Here is a 19,387-nt window from a genome sequence, read left to right as displayed (position 1 = left end):
ATAGAGAAGGAAATATCAAAATGCCTGAAAAAAAAGAGCTGCAGCATGCTGTACTTTTAGAAAGAAGCCAGAAATACAGAAACATGCCACCTAATGAAGAAAAATACCCATAGCAAAAAACGCTTGTGTGGTCTGCATTTCATATATTCCATAGACCTGCAGCTAACATCTGGAGCTGGTGTTTTATTACAAAAAACGCACCAAAAATGCCTCTGCAAAAGAATTACTAAAATTGCAAAAGTACAATAAAACACCAGTGAAAACCTAGGTGTGAACCCACCATTACTTATGCAAATGGGAGACAGTCCATAGAAATTCTGTCCAGTGAGAATTTACCCTTACACAAGTGTATTACAGATGAGTGTCTATGTGGTGGCATGAGTTTGGATCAGGAGACTTAAAGTTCAGCGGGGACAGTCACCCTTAATACAAGTACAAAAATGCACCCAAAAGATGCTTATCCAAAGCTGGACATATTGTGATTTTGCACATATTTTTGGGGCCACTTTTCATGAAATTTTTGAGCAAGCCCAGGACGTAGATTAAAAAAGAATGGAAGGTCTACTACTAGTGTTGAGTGAATTTGTGTTTTAAATTCAGCATCCAAGGTTCGGGTTCGAGTCACCGGAGAATCCTGTTATGGATTCCGTTACCATGGACCATAACAGAATTTTATGATGGCATGCACCATGGAAGCCTTTCAAGAGTCATTCCGTATTGCATTCCATCATAATAGAGGCCCTATGGCCAGCATAGGCCTCTATTATGACAAAATGCAATACGGAATGCCTCTTATAGGTTTCCGTGGGGCATGCCGTTGTAAAATTCCGATAACCCGAACCTTGGACGCCAAACTTAAAATACAAGTTCGCTCAACAATATCTACTACTTCTTTGTCTTCCTTGATTCACTTCTGACTTTGGCTCAAAAACAACACAAAAAACTGCAGGGAAGTTGTGTAAAAAAAAGTGCTGCAGACGAAAGCATTCTGAAGGTGAAATTTGTGATATAAGAAAAAGACCCAACAGATATCTCTATACTGAGGATCCAATAATCGCCTGAACTACTAGATGAAGTGGCACTACCATTCCTGTATTACAAATGCAATGCTCATTTACAGTAGCTCTGCGTACATTGCAGTAGGCACAGTTAGCAGCTGGGACACATAAGAAGGCACTGTTATTAGCCACTGAAAAGAAATATAAAAATAAAACATAAAAGATGTATCAGTGGTTATTGGGGGGTTAAGGAAGGCACAGTTAGGCCTCATGCACACGACCGTTGTTTGTCTCCGCGTCCGTTCCACCGATTTTAACGTTTCAGATGCGGACCCATTCATTTTGATGGAGCCATTAAAAATGCGGATAGTGCACCGTTTGCCATCCGCGTCCGTGATCCGTGGTTCCAGTCGGTCAAACAAATATAACCTGTCCTATTCTTGTCCATGGAAAACGGTTCGCGGACCCATTCAAGTCAATGGGACTGCTAAAAAATGCGGAGGCACACAAGATTGTCATCCGCGTCCACGCGTCCGTTTTATTGCTATCAATTTCATGGCAAACCTATCTTAGACTTTTTTTTTACCTTCCTTTATGTCTGGTGATCCTCCAAAAATAAAGGAAGTCATGCGGAAACAAAAACGGAAACGGATCACGGAACAACGGAACCCTATTTTGCGGAACGGAACACAGCAACGGTCGTGTGCATGAGGCCTTAGGAGTTGATTGCACGCAAAACTGCTATAAGACGGTTAAGAGGGGAAAGGAGATGCCTATAAAAATCTGGTAAGCGGCAGCTATATCTATGTCACAGTCCTAATGCACAGGGAATTTTTAAGGCTCTGGCATGAATACACATTTGTCCTTCTACTCATCAGTCACAGATATTTTCTTCAGAGAGGATGACATATTTTATTCTGATGAAGATTATACTGTTATCCGTAGAGCAGCGGCACCAGTAAGTTCCTGATCTGTATGTGTCTTCAAAAAGCACTAAAAACTTTATGCTACTTGACAATTGCTATCTGTTCTGCGGCGTAGAATATTGTAAGATGCTTCTACAAGGCATGTAAAAGCAGAGGAATCCGCTGCAAAATCCGTGGCAATATCCATGCACATTTTCTTGCAGATATTACTGCAGATTTTACCATACACATCGGAAAGTTTGCATTGGAAACCTGCAACATAAATAGACATTTTACAGATTTAAAATCAAGACCGCATGTCAACTCCCGTGTGGATTTCACACAGACTTTTTTAAGCAGAGTGTGGAGGGATTTTTTTTAAAACCTCATCCATTTTGCTGCTACTATAAAATGCTGTGGATTTTCTGCCCGCAATGACATGGCAGAAATTCCATAGATTATATGTCCAATGTGGATGTACCTAGAGATGAGCGTATCTTCCAAGATTCGGTTTGTTTTGGATTTGCCAAAAAGTGTGGTTCGGGTCTGAATCTATTCATTCTGAATCAAAGTTGCTGCAATTGCCCTGGAAATTGGCTTAAGTTATAACCCCCTCTAGTAGTCTAAAACACAGATTTTTTAATGAAAAGCTCATTTCATTAACTTTTTATAGATTTTTTTATTTTCTTTGACCCGTCTCCTTTGGTCTGATACAATGTCAGGTTTAACTGTATCTACTTTTATTGTTGTTGCCGCAAACTGCGGTTATTGATTGGCTGCAACTGACTGCAATTACCTCCTGTCTGGTGGTGACAGAACACTATTGACTTCTTATGCACTGGGTGTCATTTCACAAGATTCGTCCTAATCGAACTAAAAAAGATTTGGGTTTGAATCGCTGCCTGAAAAATCTGAGATTCTAAACGAATGTCCTAATGTGTGAATATATTCGCTCATCTCTAGACGTACCTAGAAAGTCAGACGCCTGGAAGCTGATTGTATTGCATGGTAAGGTGAGTGTGGAGAGATTTAATGTAAGCAATAATTTACCATAGTGAGGCCGGTAATTGTGTATTTCAAAGACTGTAGATTATCCACGATGGCTTCACCGACCAATGGACAGAAGTCAGAAGAGGTGCTCCATTCAACTGTAAGGAAAAGGAGATATATAAATCAGCAGATTCAATCAAATAATTTGCATATGATTAAAATATGCTCATCAATGAAAGAGTCCACTATAATATAAATAGTGAGTGATAAAACAACAGGTCACCAGTCTGCGATCAATGGAATTTTTGTAAGTAAATTATCTTTGACAATAATAATAAAAATAAAAAAAAAGTACAATTCTACAGCATTCAAGGCTCAACTTTAATATAGTAATATAGGTCCGACAGTACTCCATCATCACCAGGATTAATATTATACTTCTGTCTGTGATTGTAATTATTTTTTATATATTAATTGGTCTGGTAGCTGGCTGATAGACATTAAGAAATCAATTGAGTACTGTAGCTGATGTGCATAGCTAAAACCCCTCTCTGTGTCAATTCCATTTTGCTATCTACTATATCTTCCCAAAAACTGTCCCTGTCTGACTCTAAACTAGCTGTATTGTTATCTTAAAGGCTATGGACACCTTTGTGCACAAAAAATCAATAACCCCATATCTTACCATAATGCAGCACATGATAAAATTTGCACTTGTTTGTTTACTGGTATCGCCTTTGCTTCGCATGCTCTCAGAAATGCTCTTCTATGAATTTTGCTCACTGCTGTCATCTCCTGTGAGGCTCTGTGGGCGCTCCTGTGGATTTCACATGCACCAGCACAAGGTCTGCTGACCCGCCCCACATCCTGTTACATAGTACAGCTAGCAGCCACTTACATATAGGCTGCTGGAACTTGCAAGTACTGCAACTTAGTAGTAAGATTTCATTCCAATCTAAAACATGGTGAGTGTTATAGTATGCTACAGCCTGTAATCAGCAGATCTATTTCTCACTCTCCATTCTGTAGAAAGTCCATTATTTGTAGACACAATAGATATTTCTGCTGATAACGTTAGTGCAGTGATCTACAGTCAGAACCATGGCGTTATACTGTAAGCAGGATATAGATCTCATTACTGACAACTCTCACTACCTGCGCTCTCTTCTGAATATAGTATTGAGTGCAGTCCGCACAGTTAGCGGTCACTTTTCCCATACAGATTAGTACAGTGTGACGACACACAATGCTATGTACACATTGAAGTACACAGCGGGGGAGATTTATGAAAACTAGATGTCACGAATACAGGGGAGGGACACAGAACTAGGCCTCAAGGCTAGGGAGAGGGAAAAGGTCACCTCCAAGGAAGCCCCTAAACCTGGACCTGACTCCTGTCAGTATGTATAGACCCTGAAGGTGGGAAAATACATACGCCGCAACCTAGACCCCAGGAGCCCAGGGAATGAGACTACTAGTTCCTTCCCAGGTGAACGAACCAGAGTCTCCCTGAGGCCTATAACAACAAGCACAGGGGAAACAACCAAATATAAAGAGCAGTACAATGTATCTTATAGAAAATGGATGAGTAGGAACACAGGTAGTGTCCACACACCAACTCTTCCAAATCCAAGCAGAGAATATTAACCACATGGTATGAAGTGTGAGACCAAACTAAGTAGGGAATGCAGTAATGACCATGGGCTGCACCTGAAAAGAGGTGTGGTCAATGCCAAAGCAAAACACTGAGAATCAAGAAACTGTCAGTTAACCTCACATGCAGTCAGTTTCTCTGATCTTCTAACCTCTGTCACAGAAGGTACTGTGACACTAGTGCAGAGTAGAACTGGCTTAGTTGCCCATAGCAACCAATCAGATTCCTACTTTAATTTTCCAATGAAGCTGTGAAAAATGTAAGGTTGAATCTGGTAGGTTGCTTCGGGCTACTAAGCCAGTTCTACTTTAAACCAGTTTGATACTGTTCTTAGCAGAAGCCTGATCAGGCTCAGATATACCATGGTGTAACGGCACAGTTTCAGCAGACAAGGGGGTAAAATCCGTTTAGGCAATATGCCCCTTTCCGAGAGACAGGCACAGCTACTGCAGAACACCAACCTCCCGAACTGGATACAAAATAGCACTCCAAACTGGAACCTCGCAAGTAGCTGCCAGCCGACGAACAGGAAAAGCGTATCGTCAGCTTACACTCCTGGCAATCAGTCTCCAACAGCATACAGGGAATCCCCCCAATAACGAGACAAGGCTCCGTCTTGAGGGTCAGCAGTGATCTGATGTGCTGGCACAACCAGCCTGGTTTTTATTACAGTTTTGCAAATACAGAACAGATACAACATATCCCCACAATGCATCATGGTTTCCTCCCCTCTGTCCCGGAGACGACCGAAGACAATCCAATTATCTCTCAGGACAAAGGGGAGATCGCCAATACACACGTGGAGACAACAGGACAGACATCACCATTTAAACACACAATGGCACACCCCCACAGCAAACACAGACATTTAACATATCCCCAGATAGCTCAAGTCTGAGTGCATATCATTAGGTGAATGGCACTCAGAATACACGAATACAATAATATTAGCTATCTGGGTGCCCTCACATAACATACAATTTTATAAAACATATCACAGGAACCACAAAACATGCAATAACCCCATAACCAATATATCCTCGGAACCGGGGGATCTGGGTGAACCACATGTCCAAAATTCACCCACATCCGTTCAGTAGTTTGGAAGATACAGTTACACTGAAAATATACAAGTTATACAGAAAATAGTCACTAATAAATGTGTCCCCTGTTTGGTAGTTTCAAACTACTGAATGATGTCTCTGTGCACCAAATACAGGCAAGATAGCACCGTGTGGAAAAGTCAGAACAGTGTCTGTGAGCTAAAATGGCCGCTATCTATTGTTCTCACCATGTGCTTCATCCAAGCAAGTAAGGCAAATGATGCAATCCAGGGACAGAGGGCTCCGTCCCAAGTGCCTTAAGACCCAATAACTTAAGGGACCATAATCCTGGGGCAGGAGGCTAGCGAACAGCCCCCTCCAAAACACCGTGGCGAGGTTGGTTTCGCCACACATCTCCCCCCCCCCAGGGAAGACTAACCAGATACCTAACCTCACGCCGGTCGGTACCTAAGTTAGTCTGGCAGCCCACCCACAACCAAATACTGGACCTGTTGACTTTAGTAGCCTGTCTCTGTCCAGTGAATCCACCAAGATTATATTGGTAGCTGGTACTCCCGGTCTCTGTGTTGCTCCCTGGCTTGGAGTGGAGGTTGCTTTGTGGGCAGGTATCAGCGGGACTCTGTCCTGGTGCCAGCGTTACCACGGAAGAAGCCTGGTTGGAGTCTGGTTGTTGGAGGGGGAAACCGACTGTCTGGGGGACAGGACCGACTGTCCCTACCCCCTGTGCTGTAAGTGCAGAGACCACGGTCCCATCTGCACTGTTGTGGGGCTTACTGTCTCCCCTGGTGCGTTAAGCTGCCGCTGGGAAGAGGGGGTAACGTGCTCCTCTCCCATACATACTTCCAGCCGCTGGGGAGGGCGACCGACCGCCTCCGCTCCCACTACAGTGTCCTGCTGCTGGGGAAAGGAGACTGGGCTCTCTATTCCCTGTAGGACACTCTGCCGCTGGGGGACAGGACCGACTGTCTCTGCCCCCTGTAACTCCGCCTGCCGCTGGGGAATGGAGACTAGGCTCCCAATTCCCAAAAAATCATGCTGCTGCTGGGGGGCAGGAACAACTACCTCTGCCCCCTGTAACTCAGCCTGCCGCTGGGGAATGGAGACTAGGCTCCCAATTCCCTGCAGGACCGGTGGAGAGACCTCGGTCCCATCTCCACCGGCCACCTGGGGTTCTTCCCAGTAAACATCAACAATATCCTCCCAGCTGAAGGGCTCTGGACCTGGGTCTGACTTCTTGCTGTCCTGCTGAGCCTTCCCAATGGAGTGGAAGAGATCTCGGTAGTCCTGCTCCAGTTCCCACTCCAGGGTTGCTAGGTGAGCCAGGTCTTGCTCTACCTCATGTGGGTCATCCCACTCATGCCTAGCCTCCCTCTCATAGAAAATGTCCTGAAGTCTGGACTGTGCAGGGCTCCCGAAGTCAGGCTCTGCAAAGGACTCCCATAACAAGCCAGGACCATCAAACTCCTCTCCCTCTGGCTTGTCATGCTCAGCTGTCCAGGGTATAAACTGTGCCACATACCACCAAAGCGCCTGGTAGGCATCCTTCAGCCATAGCTCCTGCCATACCCGGTGTTCTAGTTCCTTCACCCATTCCTCCAGGGGCTGCTCTCCCAGGAAGGACATCCGCAGGGCCACTTGCTTCTGCAACCGCTGCCCTTCACTGGGGAGACTCTCACCTTGCTGGTATTGTACATTATCCAGGGCCTGGTACCAGATGCCTTTCCTTAATGCATCCCGGCCATCCAGGTCCTCCTCCTCGTATAACACTGCTGGTTCCATCCTGGTGCTTTTAGGGTTGCTGTACTGGGACATGCGTTGCCCTTAAATTGTAGAATCCACAGAAATGGTGTCTCCTGTAGCTGTCCTTCTGGCTGTAGGAACGATCCCGCTGCTTGCCACCAATGTAACGGCACGTTTCAGCAGACAAGGGGGTAAAATCCGTTTAGGCAATATGCCCCTTTCCGAGAGACAGGCACAGCTACTGCAGAACACCAACCTCCCGAACTGGATACAAAATAGCACTCCAAACTGGAACCTCGCAAGTAGCTGCCAGCAGACGAACAGGAAAAGCGTATCGTCAGCTTACACTCCTGGCAATCAGTCTCCAACAGCATACAGGGAATCCCCCCAATAACGAGACAAGGCTCCGTCTTGAGGGTCAGCAGTGATCTGATGTGCTGGCACACCCAGCCTGGTTTTTATTACAGTTTTGCAAATACAGAACAGATACAACATATCCCCACAATGCATCATGGTTTCCTCCCCTCTGTCCCGGAGACGACCGAAGACAATCCAATTATCTCTCAGGACAAAGGGGAGATCGCCAATACACACGTGGAGACAACAGGACAGACATCACCATTTAAACACACAATGGCACACCCCCACAGCAAACACAGACATTTAACATATCCCCAGATAGCTCAAGTCTGAGTGCATATCATTAGGTGAATGGCACTCAGAATACACAAATACAATAATATTAGCTATCTGGGTGCCCTCACATAACATACAATTTTATAAAACATATCACAGGAACCACAAAACATGCAATAACCCCATAACCAATATATCCTCGGAACCGGGGGATCTGGGTGAACCACATGTCCAAAATTCACCCACATCCGTTCAGTAGTTTGGAAGATACAGTTACACTGAAAATATACAAGTTATACAGAAAATAGTCACTAATAAATGTGTCCCCTGTTTGGTAGTTTCAAACTACTGAATGATGTCTCTGTGCACCAAATACAGGCAAGATAGCACCGTGTGGAAAAGTCAGAACAGTGTCTGTGAGCTAAAATGGCCGCTATCTATTGTTCTCACCATGTGCTTCATCCAAGCAAGTAAGGCAAATGATGCAATCCAGGGACAGAGGGCTCCGTCCCAAGTGCCTTAAGACCCAATAACTTAAGGGACCATAATCCTGGGGCAGGAGGCTAGCGAACAGCCCCCTCCAAAACACCGTGGCGAGGTTGGTTTCGCCACACATGGCAATCCGGATGCCTGTTAAGGCACCTGGTTACCATGGTAACCATCAGGACGCTGCCACAGCAGCACAGCGGTCTGATGGTTAGCCCCTTGCATACAACGGACCCTAAGGAACTGTGGCATGGAAGGGGTTAAATGACCAACATCGGTGCCAACACTGATGTCGGACATTTCAAGCAGAGCGTCAGCTGTGTTTTACAGCTGACACTCTGCTACACTCGGTCATCCTGAATGGGTGATCCTGGCTGGGGGAGGGGGGAGTTCTGTGAAGCCGAGCTGTCCTGAATGGGAGGGGAGCAGTGACTTGCACTGCTCACCGCTTGGCCATCCTGAACTGGGAAGGGGCAGTTAAGGGTTTATGTGTCCAGCCTTGGCAGGGGGGGCAGGAGGGATGCAGGATGCTGCCGACCATACTGAAGTGGGGGGGGGGGGTATTTTACACTGCACTGCATAGGAAGCACAGCAGGCTGTAGAAGGAAAACGAAAAAGATAAATAAACACAACCGATTGGAGAAATTATTTTCTCCACAAAATAAATTAATTAGTGTAAAATGTATTTATTTTTTTACAAAGGTGTCCATAGCCTTTAAGATAAACTTTGTTTGCTCTCTCCGCCAGATATCTTGTCACCTGAATGTACAAGCTCAGAAAACACCTGACTTCCCTGTTTTTGATCTTATATAGTGCCGATAAGACATGTCAACATTGTTCCTCTTTATTAGCTGAGGCAGAATACAAGGAATTTTGGGCAAGAGCACCAATGAGGGCCACGCTAGGGGTTATGAGATCCTCCCTCTTCTTTTTTGCTCTGCTGTTTTGTCCATAGATGTGTAAAAAGGTGGCCACCATTTTGAGCAATTCAAATTGCAAATGTTTAAGAGTCGCTGGAAAAAAAATTATAGAAATTCAAGAATAATTTCATTTGGTGAAAACTGATTTGCTCATCTCTACTTATGATTATGACAGTTGAGCAGATCACGTGGGTTTACAGTACTTGTCTTTATAGTCACACACTTGTCTTTATAGTCAAACTTGAGTTAGATCAACTGCTATATACAGGTCCTTCTAAAAAAATTAGCATATTGTGATAAAGTTCATTATTTTCTGTAATGTACTGATAAACATTAGACTTTCATATATTTTAGATTCATTACACACCAACTGAAGTAGTTCAAGCCTTTTATTGTTTTAATTTTGATGATTTTGGCATACAGCTCATGAAAACCCCAAATTCCTATCTAAAAAAATTAGCATATCATGAAAAGGTTCTCTAAACAAGCTATTAACCTAATCATCTGAATCAACTAATTAACTCTAAACACCTGCAAAAGATTCCTGAGGCTTTTAAAAACTCCCAGCCTGGTTCATTACTCAAAACCGCAATCATGGGTAAGACTGCCGACCTGACTGCTGTCCAGAAGGCCATCATTGACACCCTCAAGCAAGAGGGTAAGACACAGAAAGAAATTTCTGAACGAATAGGCTGTTCCCAGAGTGCTGTATCAAGGCACCTCAGTGGGAAGTCTATGGGAAGGAAAAAGTGTGGCAGAAAACGCTGCACAATGAGAAGAGGTGACCGGACCCTGAGGAAGATTGTGGAGAAGGACCGATTCCAGACCTTGGGGGACCTGCGGAAGCAGTGGACTGAGTCTGGAGTAGAAACATCCAGAGCCACCGTGTACAGGCGTGTGCAGGAAATGGGCTACAGGTGCAGCATTCCCCAGGTCAAGCCACTTTTGAACCAGAAACAGCAGCAGAAGCGCCAGAGAAGCAGCACTGGACTGTTGCATGTCATTCGGAAATCAAGGTGCCAGAGTCTGGAGGAAGACTGGGGAGAGGGAAATGCCAAAATGCCTGAAGTCCAGTGTCAAGTACCCACAGTCAGTGATGGTCTGGGATGCCATGTCAGCTGCTGGTGTTGGTCCACTGTGTTTTATCAATGGCAGGGTCAATGCAGCTAGCTATCAGGAGATTTTGGAGCACTTCATGCTTCCATCTGCTGAAAAGCTTTATGGAGATGAAGATTTCATTTTTCAGCACGACCTGGCACCTGCTCACAGTGCCAAAACCACTGGTAAATGGTTTTCTGACCATGGTATTACTGTGCTCAATTGGCCTGCCAACTCTCCTGACCTGAACCCCATAGAGAATCTGTGGGATATTGGGAAGAGATAGTTGAGAGACGCAAGACCCAATACTCTGAATGAGCTTAAGGCCGCTATCAAAGCATCCTGGGCCTCCATAACACCTCAGCAGTGCCACAGGCTGATTGCCTCCATGCCACGCGGCATTGAAGCAGTCATTTCTGCAAAAGGATTCCTGACCAAGTATTGAGTGCATAACTGAACATAATTATTTGAAGGTTGACTTTTTCTTGTATTAAAAACACTTTTCTTTTATTGGTCGGATGAAATATGCTAATTTTTTTAGATAGGAAATTTGGGTTTTCATGAGCTGTATGCCAAAATCATCAATATTAAAACAATAAAAGGCTTGAACTACTTCAGTTGGTGTGTAATGAATCTAAAATATATATAAGTCTAATGTTTATCAGTACATTACAGAAAATAATGAACTTTATCACAATATGCTAATTTTTTGAGAAGGACCTGTATTTGTTAGAAATTCCAGCACCTGAGTAGTTAAGTCAATGGTATTCCTCATCAATGCTTTGCAAAAATATTTTCTCCTAATCATATCATAGACCACATATGGCCTAATACACTTAGCAGAATGAAAAACACATCAAAGACTTTGTCTAAGCTAATAGAAAGACCAGATATGCAGACATTTGGAAGCTTCAGAGAGGGGACTGAATGATTCACAAGAGTTGGACATAATGAAGAGCACAGGGTTATCTGATGTTAACAAGTATCTTCTTTATGTCCCACATTTTATTCTTTGGCTCTCAAGAGTTGAAATCTCATCAAGAGTTGAAATCTTATTGCGAAAGCTAGAAAATGGTAAATGAACTGAAAATGCCAAAAAACTACCAACTCTACTGGTGAATACCTTCATATGTGACAGCCTCCCATGTGACAAGACTTCACTTCTATTATATTTTAGTCAACAGGCAATAATTAATGTATTAATAGTATTTGCATTCCTCGTGAAATTACAATTTTGAAGCAACTTTTCCTAAAACTCTTCATTGTGCAGATATTCTGTTATTCCTCCTAAATATTTTTGAAAAAATAACAGCTCAGGGTTACTAGTTAGGGGTCTGTCCTTACACATTCTACACAGTCCGACACTGGTAGCACTGATTGAACACTATCAGATTGTGTTGGGGCACTCCCCAGTAATATCCAGTCATCAAAATAAAATAAAGATGCTCCACAATTGTTATCTCATTAAGAATGCAAGTATTTTCTACAACAGACAGGAGAAATCCTCTTTGAAGAAAAAAACACATATTTTGACAATTCATATTAGCACGATTATATAGGTGCCTGTGGACCAAGCGGAAAAATACAAAAACAAAATGAGGAAGCACATTATACTGGTTCCAATGCTTCATGAAATATAAAAAAAAAAATTGGGGGTAAGACCTTGCATTGGGGAGCAAGAAAACTAGTCCTACCCCTGCATGGAATAGTACAATACCATGTCCTCGGGAGCAGGGCCGTCTTTAATATTGATTGGACCCTGGGCAAAAATTTACTTGGGCCCCCTGGATCACGCCTTCCCACACCTTAGCAGGCAATCATGCCCTCCACCACAACACACACACAAAAAATCCACACATCTAGCAGAGTACAGTGAATGACTGTAAATACTTCCAGTTCTGAAGACTCCAGCGGCTCAGGATCAGTGTTCTGGGCAGCTGGGCTCGGGCTGGAAGTGGGCACCACTCTGCAGGAAGGAGACCAGGGCTCGGCTCACCTTAGTGTTACAGTGCACCCCAGCACCCCACAGTATGCAGTATAGCACCCTATAGTATACAGCACCACACAGTATGCAGTATAGCACCCCACACTATACAGTACCCCACAGTATATAGTAGAGCAGTATAGCAGCACACAGTATACAACACCTCACAGTATACAACACCTCACTGTATACAGCAACCCAAACTATACACGATACAGCCCGCTATACTAAACAGTACAGCAGTATAGCACTCCACACTATACCACACCCACAGTAAACAGACCCCCACAGTATACAGTACAGCAGTATAGCACTCCACAATATACAGCCCCCCACACTATACAGGCCCCTACACAGTATACAGCACCCCACTATACAGTAGTTTACAGTATATTAACATAACAGCCCCTGTCACCTTTTTCTGATGTAATCTTCACACAAAAAAGCTCCACAGTTAACTTCTGAAACACTCCTGCTAGGACCTGTGATGACCTCATAGCCATGTGACCAGTAATTGCTAGGTTACTGGTCACATGGTGATGATGTCATCTAAGGTCCTAGATCACAACGTTAAAGTACACAGACAGCTTGACACCCGGGGCAGTAGCTAGCAGGGCTCAAGAGGCAGCTGCCTTGGGCCCCCCAGGAGCAACTGGGCCCGGGGCAGCTGCCCCTTTTGCCCCTTGGTAAAGACGGCCCTGCTCGGGAGCAACCTGTTTATATTACTGTTTAAACTCTATGTAAAAGAGACAAAGAACAATTCATAAATATAATAAAGTGGGTCAGCAACCATGATGAGAAACCACCTCTCAAATACACACCTCAATTTGACAGAGTTAAAAAGTCGCTGAGTTTTAAGAAAACATTAGATATGTCATATCAAAGACACTGATCGCTAGAATGAGGAGAGATAAGGGTTCACATATCACGCGGTCTCTCTCCTCGCTGCAGGGGAAGAAGTAAGATGGACCCAAAGCGAGTTTATGGCACAATACAGTATGCAATTGCTTCTCTTTCCTCATTCTAGCGATCGGTGGGGGTCTCAGCGCTCAGACACCCACTGATAAAAAATAATAATTACAAACCAGATTCTAAAAAAGTTGGGACACTAAACAAATTGTGAATAAAAACTGAATGCAATGATGTGGAGATGGCAAATGTCAATATTTTATTTGTAATAGAACGTAGATGACAGATCAAACGTTTAATCCGAGTAAATGTATAATTTTAAAGGAAAAATACGTTGATTCAAATTTTCAGGGTGTCAACAAATCCCCAAAAAGTTGGGACAAGTAGCAAAAAGAGGCTGGAAAAAGTAAATTTGAGCATAACGAAGAGGTGGAAGACCTGGGTATAAAAAGAGCTTCTCAGAGTGGCAGTGTCTCTCAGAAGCCAAGATGGGTAGAGGATCACCAATTCCCACAATGTTGCGCAGAAAGATAGTGGAGCAATATCAGAAAGGTGTTACCCAGCGAAAAATTGCAAAGACTTTGCATCTATCATCATCAACTGTGCATAACATCATCCGAAGATTCAGAGAATCTGGAACAATCTCTGTGCCTAAGGGTCAAGGCCGTAAAACCATACTGGATGCCCGTGATCTCCTGGCCCTTAAACGACACTGCACCACAAACAGGAATGCTACTGTAAAGGAAATCACAGAATGGGCTCAGGAATACTTCCAGAAACCATTGTCAGTGAACACAATCCACCGTGCCATCCGCCGTTGCCAGCTGAAACTCTACAGTGCAAAGAAGAAGCCATTTCTAAGCAAGATCCACAAGCTCAGGCATTTTCAATTTGACAGAGTTAAAAAGTCGCTGAGTTTTAAGAAAACATTAGATATGTCATATCAAAGACACTGATCGCTAGAATGAGGAGAGATAAGGGTTCACATATCACGCGGTCTCTCTCCTCGCTGCAGGGGAAGAAGTAAGATGGACCCAAAGCGAGTTTATGGCACAATACAGTATGCAATTGCTTCTCTTTCCTCATTCTAGCGATCGGTGGGGGTCTCAGCGCTCAGACACCCACTGATAAAAAATAATAATTACAAACCAGATTCTAAAAAAGTTGGGACACTAAACAAATTGTGAATAAAAACTGAATGCAATGATGTGGAGATGGCAAATGTCAATATTTTATTTGTAATAGAACGTAGATGACAGATCAAACGTTTAATCCTTTGCATCTATCATCATCAACTGTGCATAACATCATCCGAAGATTCAGAGAATCTGGAACAATCTCTGTGCCTAAGGGTCAAGGCCGTAAAACCATACTGGATGCCCGTGATCTCCTGGCCCTTAAACGACACTGCACCACAAACAGGAATGCTACTGTAAAGGAAATCACAGAATGGGCTCAGGAATACTTCCAGAAACCATTGTCAGTGAACACAATCCACCGTGCCATCCGCCGTTGCCAGCTGAAACTCTACAGTGCAAAGAAGAAGCCATTTCTAAGCAAGATCCACAAGCTCAGGCATTTTCACTGGGCCAGGAATCATTTAAAATGGAGTGTGGCAAAATGGAAGACTGTTCTGTGGTCAGACGAGTCACGATTCAAAGTTCTTTTTGGAAATCTGGGACGCCATGTCATCCGGACCAAAGAGGACAAGGACATCCCAAGTTGTTATCAACGCTCAGTTCAGAAGTTTGTATCTCTGATGGTATGGGGTTGCATGAGTGCGAGTGGCATGGGCAGCTTGCATGTCTGGAAAGGCACCATCAATGCAGAAAAATATATTCAGGTTCTAGAACAACATATGCTCCCATCCAGACGTCATCTCTTTCAGGGAAGACCCTGCATTTTTCAACAAGATAATGCCAGACCACATTCTGCATCAATCACAACATCATGGCTGCGTAGGAGAAGGATCCGGGTACTAAAATGGCCAGTCTGCAGTCCAGATCTTTCACCTATAGAGAACATTTGACGCATCATAAAGAGGAAGGTGCAACAAAGAAGGCCCAAGACGATTGAACAGTTAGAGGCCTGTATTAGACAAGAATGGGAGAGCATTCCTATTTCTAAACTTGAGAAACTGGTCTCCTCGGTCCCCAGACATCTGTTGAGTGTTGTAAGAAGAAGGGGAGATGCCACACAGTGGTGAAAATGGCATTGTCCCAACTTTTTTGGGATTTGTTGACACCATGAAATTCTGATTCAACATATTTTTCCCTTAAAATGGTACATTTTCTCAGTTTAAACTTTTGTTCCGTGATTTATGTTCTATTCTGAATAAAATAGCACCTCCACATCACCTCCACATCATTGCATTCAGTTTTTATTCACGATTTGTATAGTGTCCCAACTTTTTTGGAATCCGGTTTGTAATAAAAAAAATATATATGTATATACAGTCCTGATCAAAAGTTTAAGACCACTTGAAAAATGGCAAAAAATCATATTTTACATTGTTGGATCTTAACAAGGTTCCAAGTAGAGCTTCAACATGCAACAAGAAGAAATGAGAGTGAGACAAAACATTTTTTGAGCACTCAATTAATTGAAAATAACGATTAAACTGAAACTTTAGGACCACATGCCTTTAAAGGGCCAAATCTGTGCAAAGATGTGGATTCATTGTCATTTTCTGTCAGGTAGTTATACGTTGTGATGGCAAAGTCAAAAAAACTCTCCCTTTTTTAATGTGGTTGAGTTGTTGAACTGTATAAGCAGGGTCTCTCACAGCGCGCCATCGCTGCTGAGGTGGGACGCAGTAAGACAGTCATTTGGAATTTCTTAAATGTGGAAGTTAAGTGGAAGACTCAAAAAATGTCATGAGCACTGAGCCGGAGGATCCAATTGGCTGCCTGTCAAGACACTGGACGATCAACGATCCAAATTAAGGCCCTTACTAGTGCTGACTGCAGCCCCATAACCATCAGACGGCATCTGAGACTAAAGGGCTTCAAAAACAAAAAATGTCTTCAAAAGACCTTGTCTCCTTGAACGCCACAGAACTGCTCGTTTGGACTTTACAAGAGATCACCAAACATGGGACATTCAAAGGTGGAAGAAAGTTGGAACCTTGATGGTCCTGATGGTTTCCAATGTTACTGGCATGACAAGCAGATCCCATCTGAGATGTTTTCGACACGCCACAGTGGAAATTGGCGCCATAATGGTCTGGGGTGCTTTTTCCTTCAGTGGAACAATGGAGCTACAGGACAACGCTACAGTACTCAATGCCCGCAGGACAAGGGACTTCTTCCAGGAGAATAACATCACTCTTTTGGCCCATCCTGCGTGTTCCCCTGATCTAAATCCAATTAAGAACCTTTGGGGATGGATGGCAAGGGAAGTTTACAAAAATGGATAACAGTTCCAGACAGTAGATGGCCTTCGTGCGGCTGTCTTCACCATTTGGAGAAATGTTCCCACTCACCTTATGTAAACGCATGCCGAAACAAATTTTTGAAGTGATCAACAATAACGGCGGGGCTACTTATTATTGAGTTCATGTTTGGAAGTTGGATTTCTGTTTTTGGGGGGGTTAGTCTGTTTCAGTTTATTTGTTGTTTTCATTAAATTGAATGCTCAAAAAAAGTTTTGTATCACTCCCATTTCTTCTTGTTGCATGTTGAAGCTCTACTTAGCTCTGCTAAATAGGATTTTTTTTGCCATTTTTCAAGTGGTCTTAAACTTTTGATCAGGACTGTATATATTTAACTATATATATATATATATATATATATATATATATATATATACAGTACAGACCAAAAGTTTAAACACACCTTCTCATTCAAAGAGATTTCTTTATTTTCATGACTATGAAAATTGTAGATTCACACTGAAGGCATCAAAACTATGAATTAACACATGTGGAATTATATACATAACAAAAAAAGTGTGAAACAACTGAAAATATGTCATATTCTAGGTTCTTCAAAGTAGCCACCTTTTGCTTTGATTACTGCTTTGCACACTCTTGGCATTCTCTTGATGAGCTTCAAGAGGTAGTCACCTAGTAGTCACCTGAAATGGTTTTCACTTCACAGGTGTGCCCTGTCAGGTTTAATAAGTGGGATTTCTTGCCTTATAAATGGGGTTGGGACTATCAGTTGCGTTGTGGAGAAGTCAGGTGGATAAACAGCTGATAGTCTTATTGAATAGACTGTTAGAATTTGTATTATGGCAAGAAAAAAGCAGCTAACTAAAAAAAACTAGTGGCCATCATTACTTTAAGAAATGAAGGTCAGTCAGTCCGAGAAATTGGGAAAACTTTGAAAGTATCCCCAAGTGCTGTCACAAAAACCATCAAGCGCTACAAAGAAACTGGCTCACATGCGGACCGCCCCAGGAAAGGAAGACCAAGAGTCACCTCTGCTGCGGAGGATAAGTTCATCCGAGTCACCAGCCTCCGAAATTGCAGGTTAACAGCAGCTCAGATTAGAGACCATGTCAATGCCACACAGAGTTCTAGCAGCAGACACATCTCTAGAACAACTGTTAAGAGGAGACTGTGTGAATCAGGCCTTCATGGTAGAATATCTGCTAGGAAACCACTGCTAAGGATAGGCAACAAGCAGAAGAGACTTGTTTGGGCTAAAGAACACAAGGAATGGACATTAGACCAGTGGAAATCTGTGCTTTGGTCTGATGAGTCCAAATTTGAGATTTTTGGTTCAAACCACTGTGTCTTTGTGCGATGCAGAAAAGGTGAACGGCTGGACTCTACATGCCTGGTTCCCACCGTGAAGCATGGAGGAGGAGGTGTGATGGTGTGGGGGTGCTTTGCTGGTGACACTGTTGGGGATTTATTCAAAATTGAAGGCATACTGAACCAGCATGGCTACCACAGCATCTTGCAGCGGCATGCTATTCCATCCGGTTTGCGTTTAGTTGGACCATCATTTATTTTTCAATAGGACAATGACCCTAAACACACCTCCAGGCTGTGTAAGGGCTATTTGACCTGACTTGAAGGAGAGTGATGGGGTGCTGCGCCAGATGACCTGGCCTCCACAGTCACCGGACCTGAACCCAATCGAGATGGTTTGGGGTGAGCTGGACCGCAGAGTAAAGGCAAAAGGGCCAACAAGTGCTAAACATCTCTGGGAACTCCTTCAAGACTGTTGGAAGACTATTTCAGATGACTACCTCTCGAAGCTCATCAAGAGAATGCCAAGAGTGTGCAAAACAGTAATCAAAGCAAAAGGTAGCTACTTTGAAGAACCTAGAATATGACATATTTTCAGTTGTTTCACACTTTTTTGTTATGTATATAATTCCACATGTGTTAATTCATAGTTGTGATGCCTTCAGTGTGAATCTATGTTTTCATAGTCATCATAATAAAGAAAACTCTTTGAATGAAAAGGTGTGTCCAAACTTTTGGTCTGTACTGTATGTATATATATATATATATATATATATATATAAAACTATAAGTAAAAATTCATTCTTTAAAGAACTATTCTAATTCATCCTCTTATGACTGAGATTGGAATAAATTGAATAAGTTTGGGCTAGAGGTGGCTAGAGTTACGCAACATGCAAGCCGGCTGTGCTGCTTCTGTAACTCCGGCCTGCCTTCGATTGGCACTTAGTTATTCCAATATCACCCATGAAAGGCTGAGATAGGAATAATTCTTTAAAGGGTTCCTATCATTTTCAAAAACTTCCAATATGCCATAGTGGCATATCCAAAGTTTCGATTGGTAGGGATCCGAGTGCTGAGACAAAGATTACTTGCTAAAAATACTAAGCCAAGCATTATGCCCCTTTATTTCCATTTAGCTCTACTCCTCTCTCCTTGAAGATCAAAGCTAGCAGTATACAGATTTATACAAAATCTATGTACTTACTTTTAATCTTAGGCCTATCAAGATAGGCCATCAATATTAAAATTCTGAAAACCGCAAAAAAACATGTAAAAACACATATTAGGCATCATGGAGC

The 19,387-nt window shown here is 43.0% G+C and overlaps 1 protein-coding gene across 1 annotated transcript in view; it reads right to left on the bottom strand.

Moving 5' to 3' along the window:
* ANKFN1 (ankyrin repeat and fibronectin type III domain containing 1) overlaps positions 1-19,387 on the bottom strand; it is a 475,518-nt gene that overhangs the window by 282,761 nt on the left and 173,370 nt on the right. The window contains exon 5 of the mRNA XM_044299903.1: positions 2,954-3,051. Coding sequence (XP_044155838.1) covers positions 2,954-3,051 — 98 coding nt within the window. The remainder of the gene's footprint in view (positions 1-2,953; positions 3,052-19,387) is intronic.

The sequence above is a fragment of the Bufo gargarizans genome, chromosome 6, assembly GCF_014858855.1.
Source record: "Bufo gargarizans isolate SCDJY-AF-19 chromosome 6, ASM1485885v1, whole genome shotgun sequence".
Lineage (NCBI taxonomy): Eukaryota > Metazoa > Chordata > Amphibia > Anura > Bufonidae > Bufo > Bufo gargarizans.
Note: the sequence above shows the minus strand (reverse complement) of the source record. Positions and strands in the feature narration are given on the sequence as shown.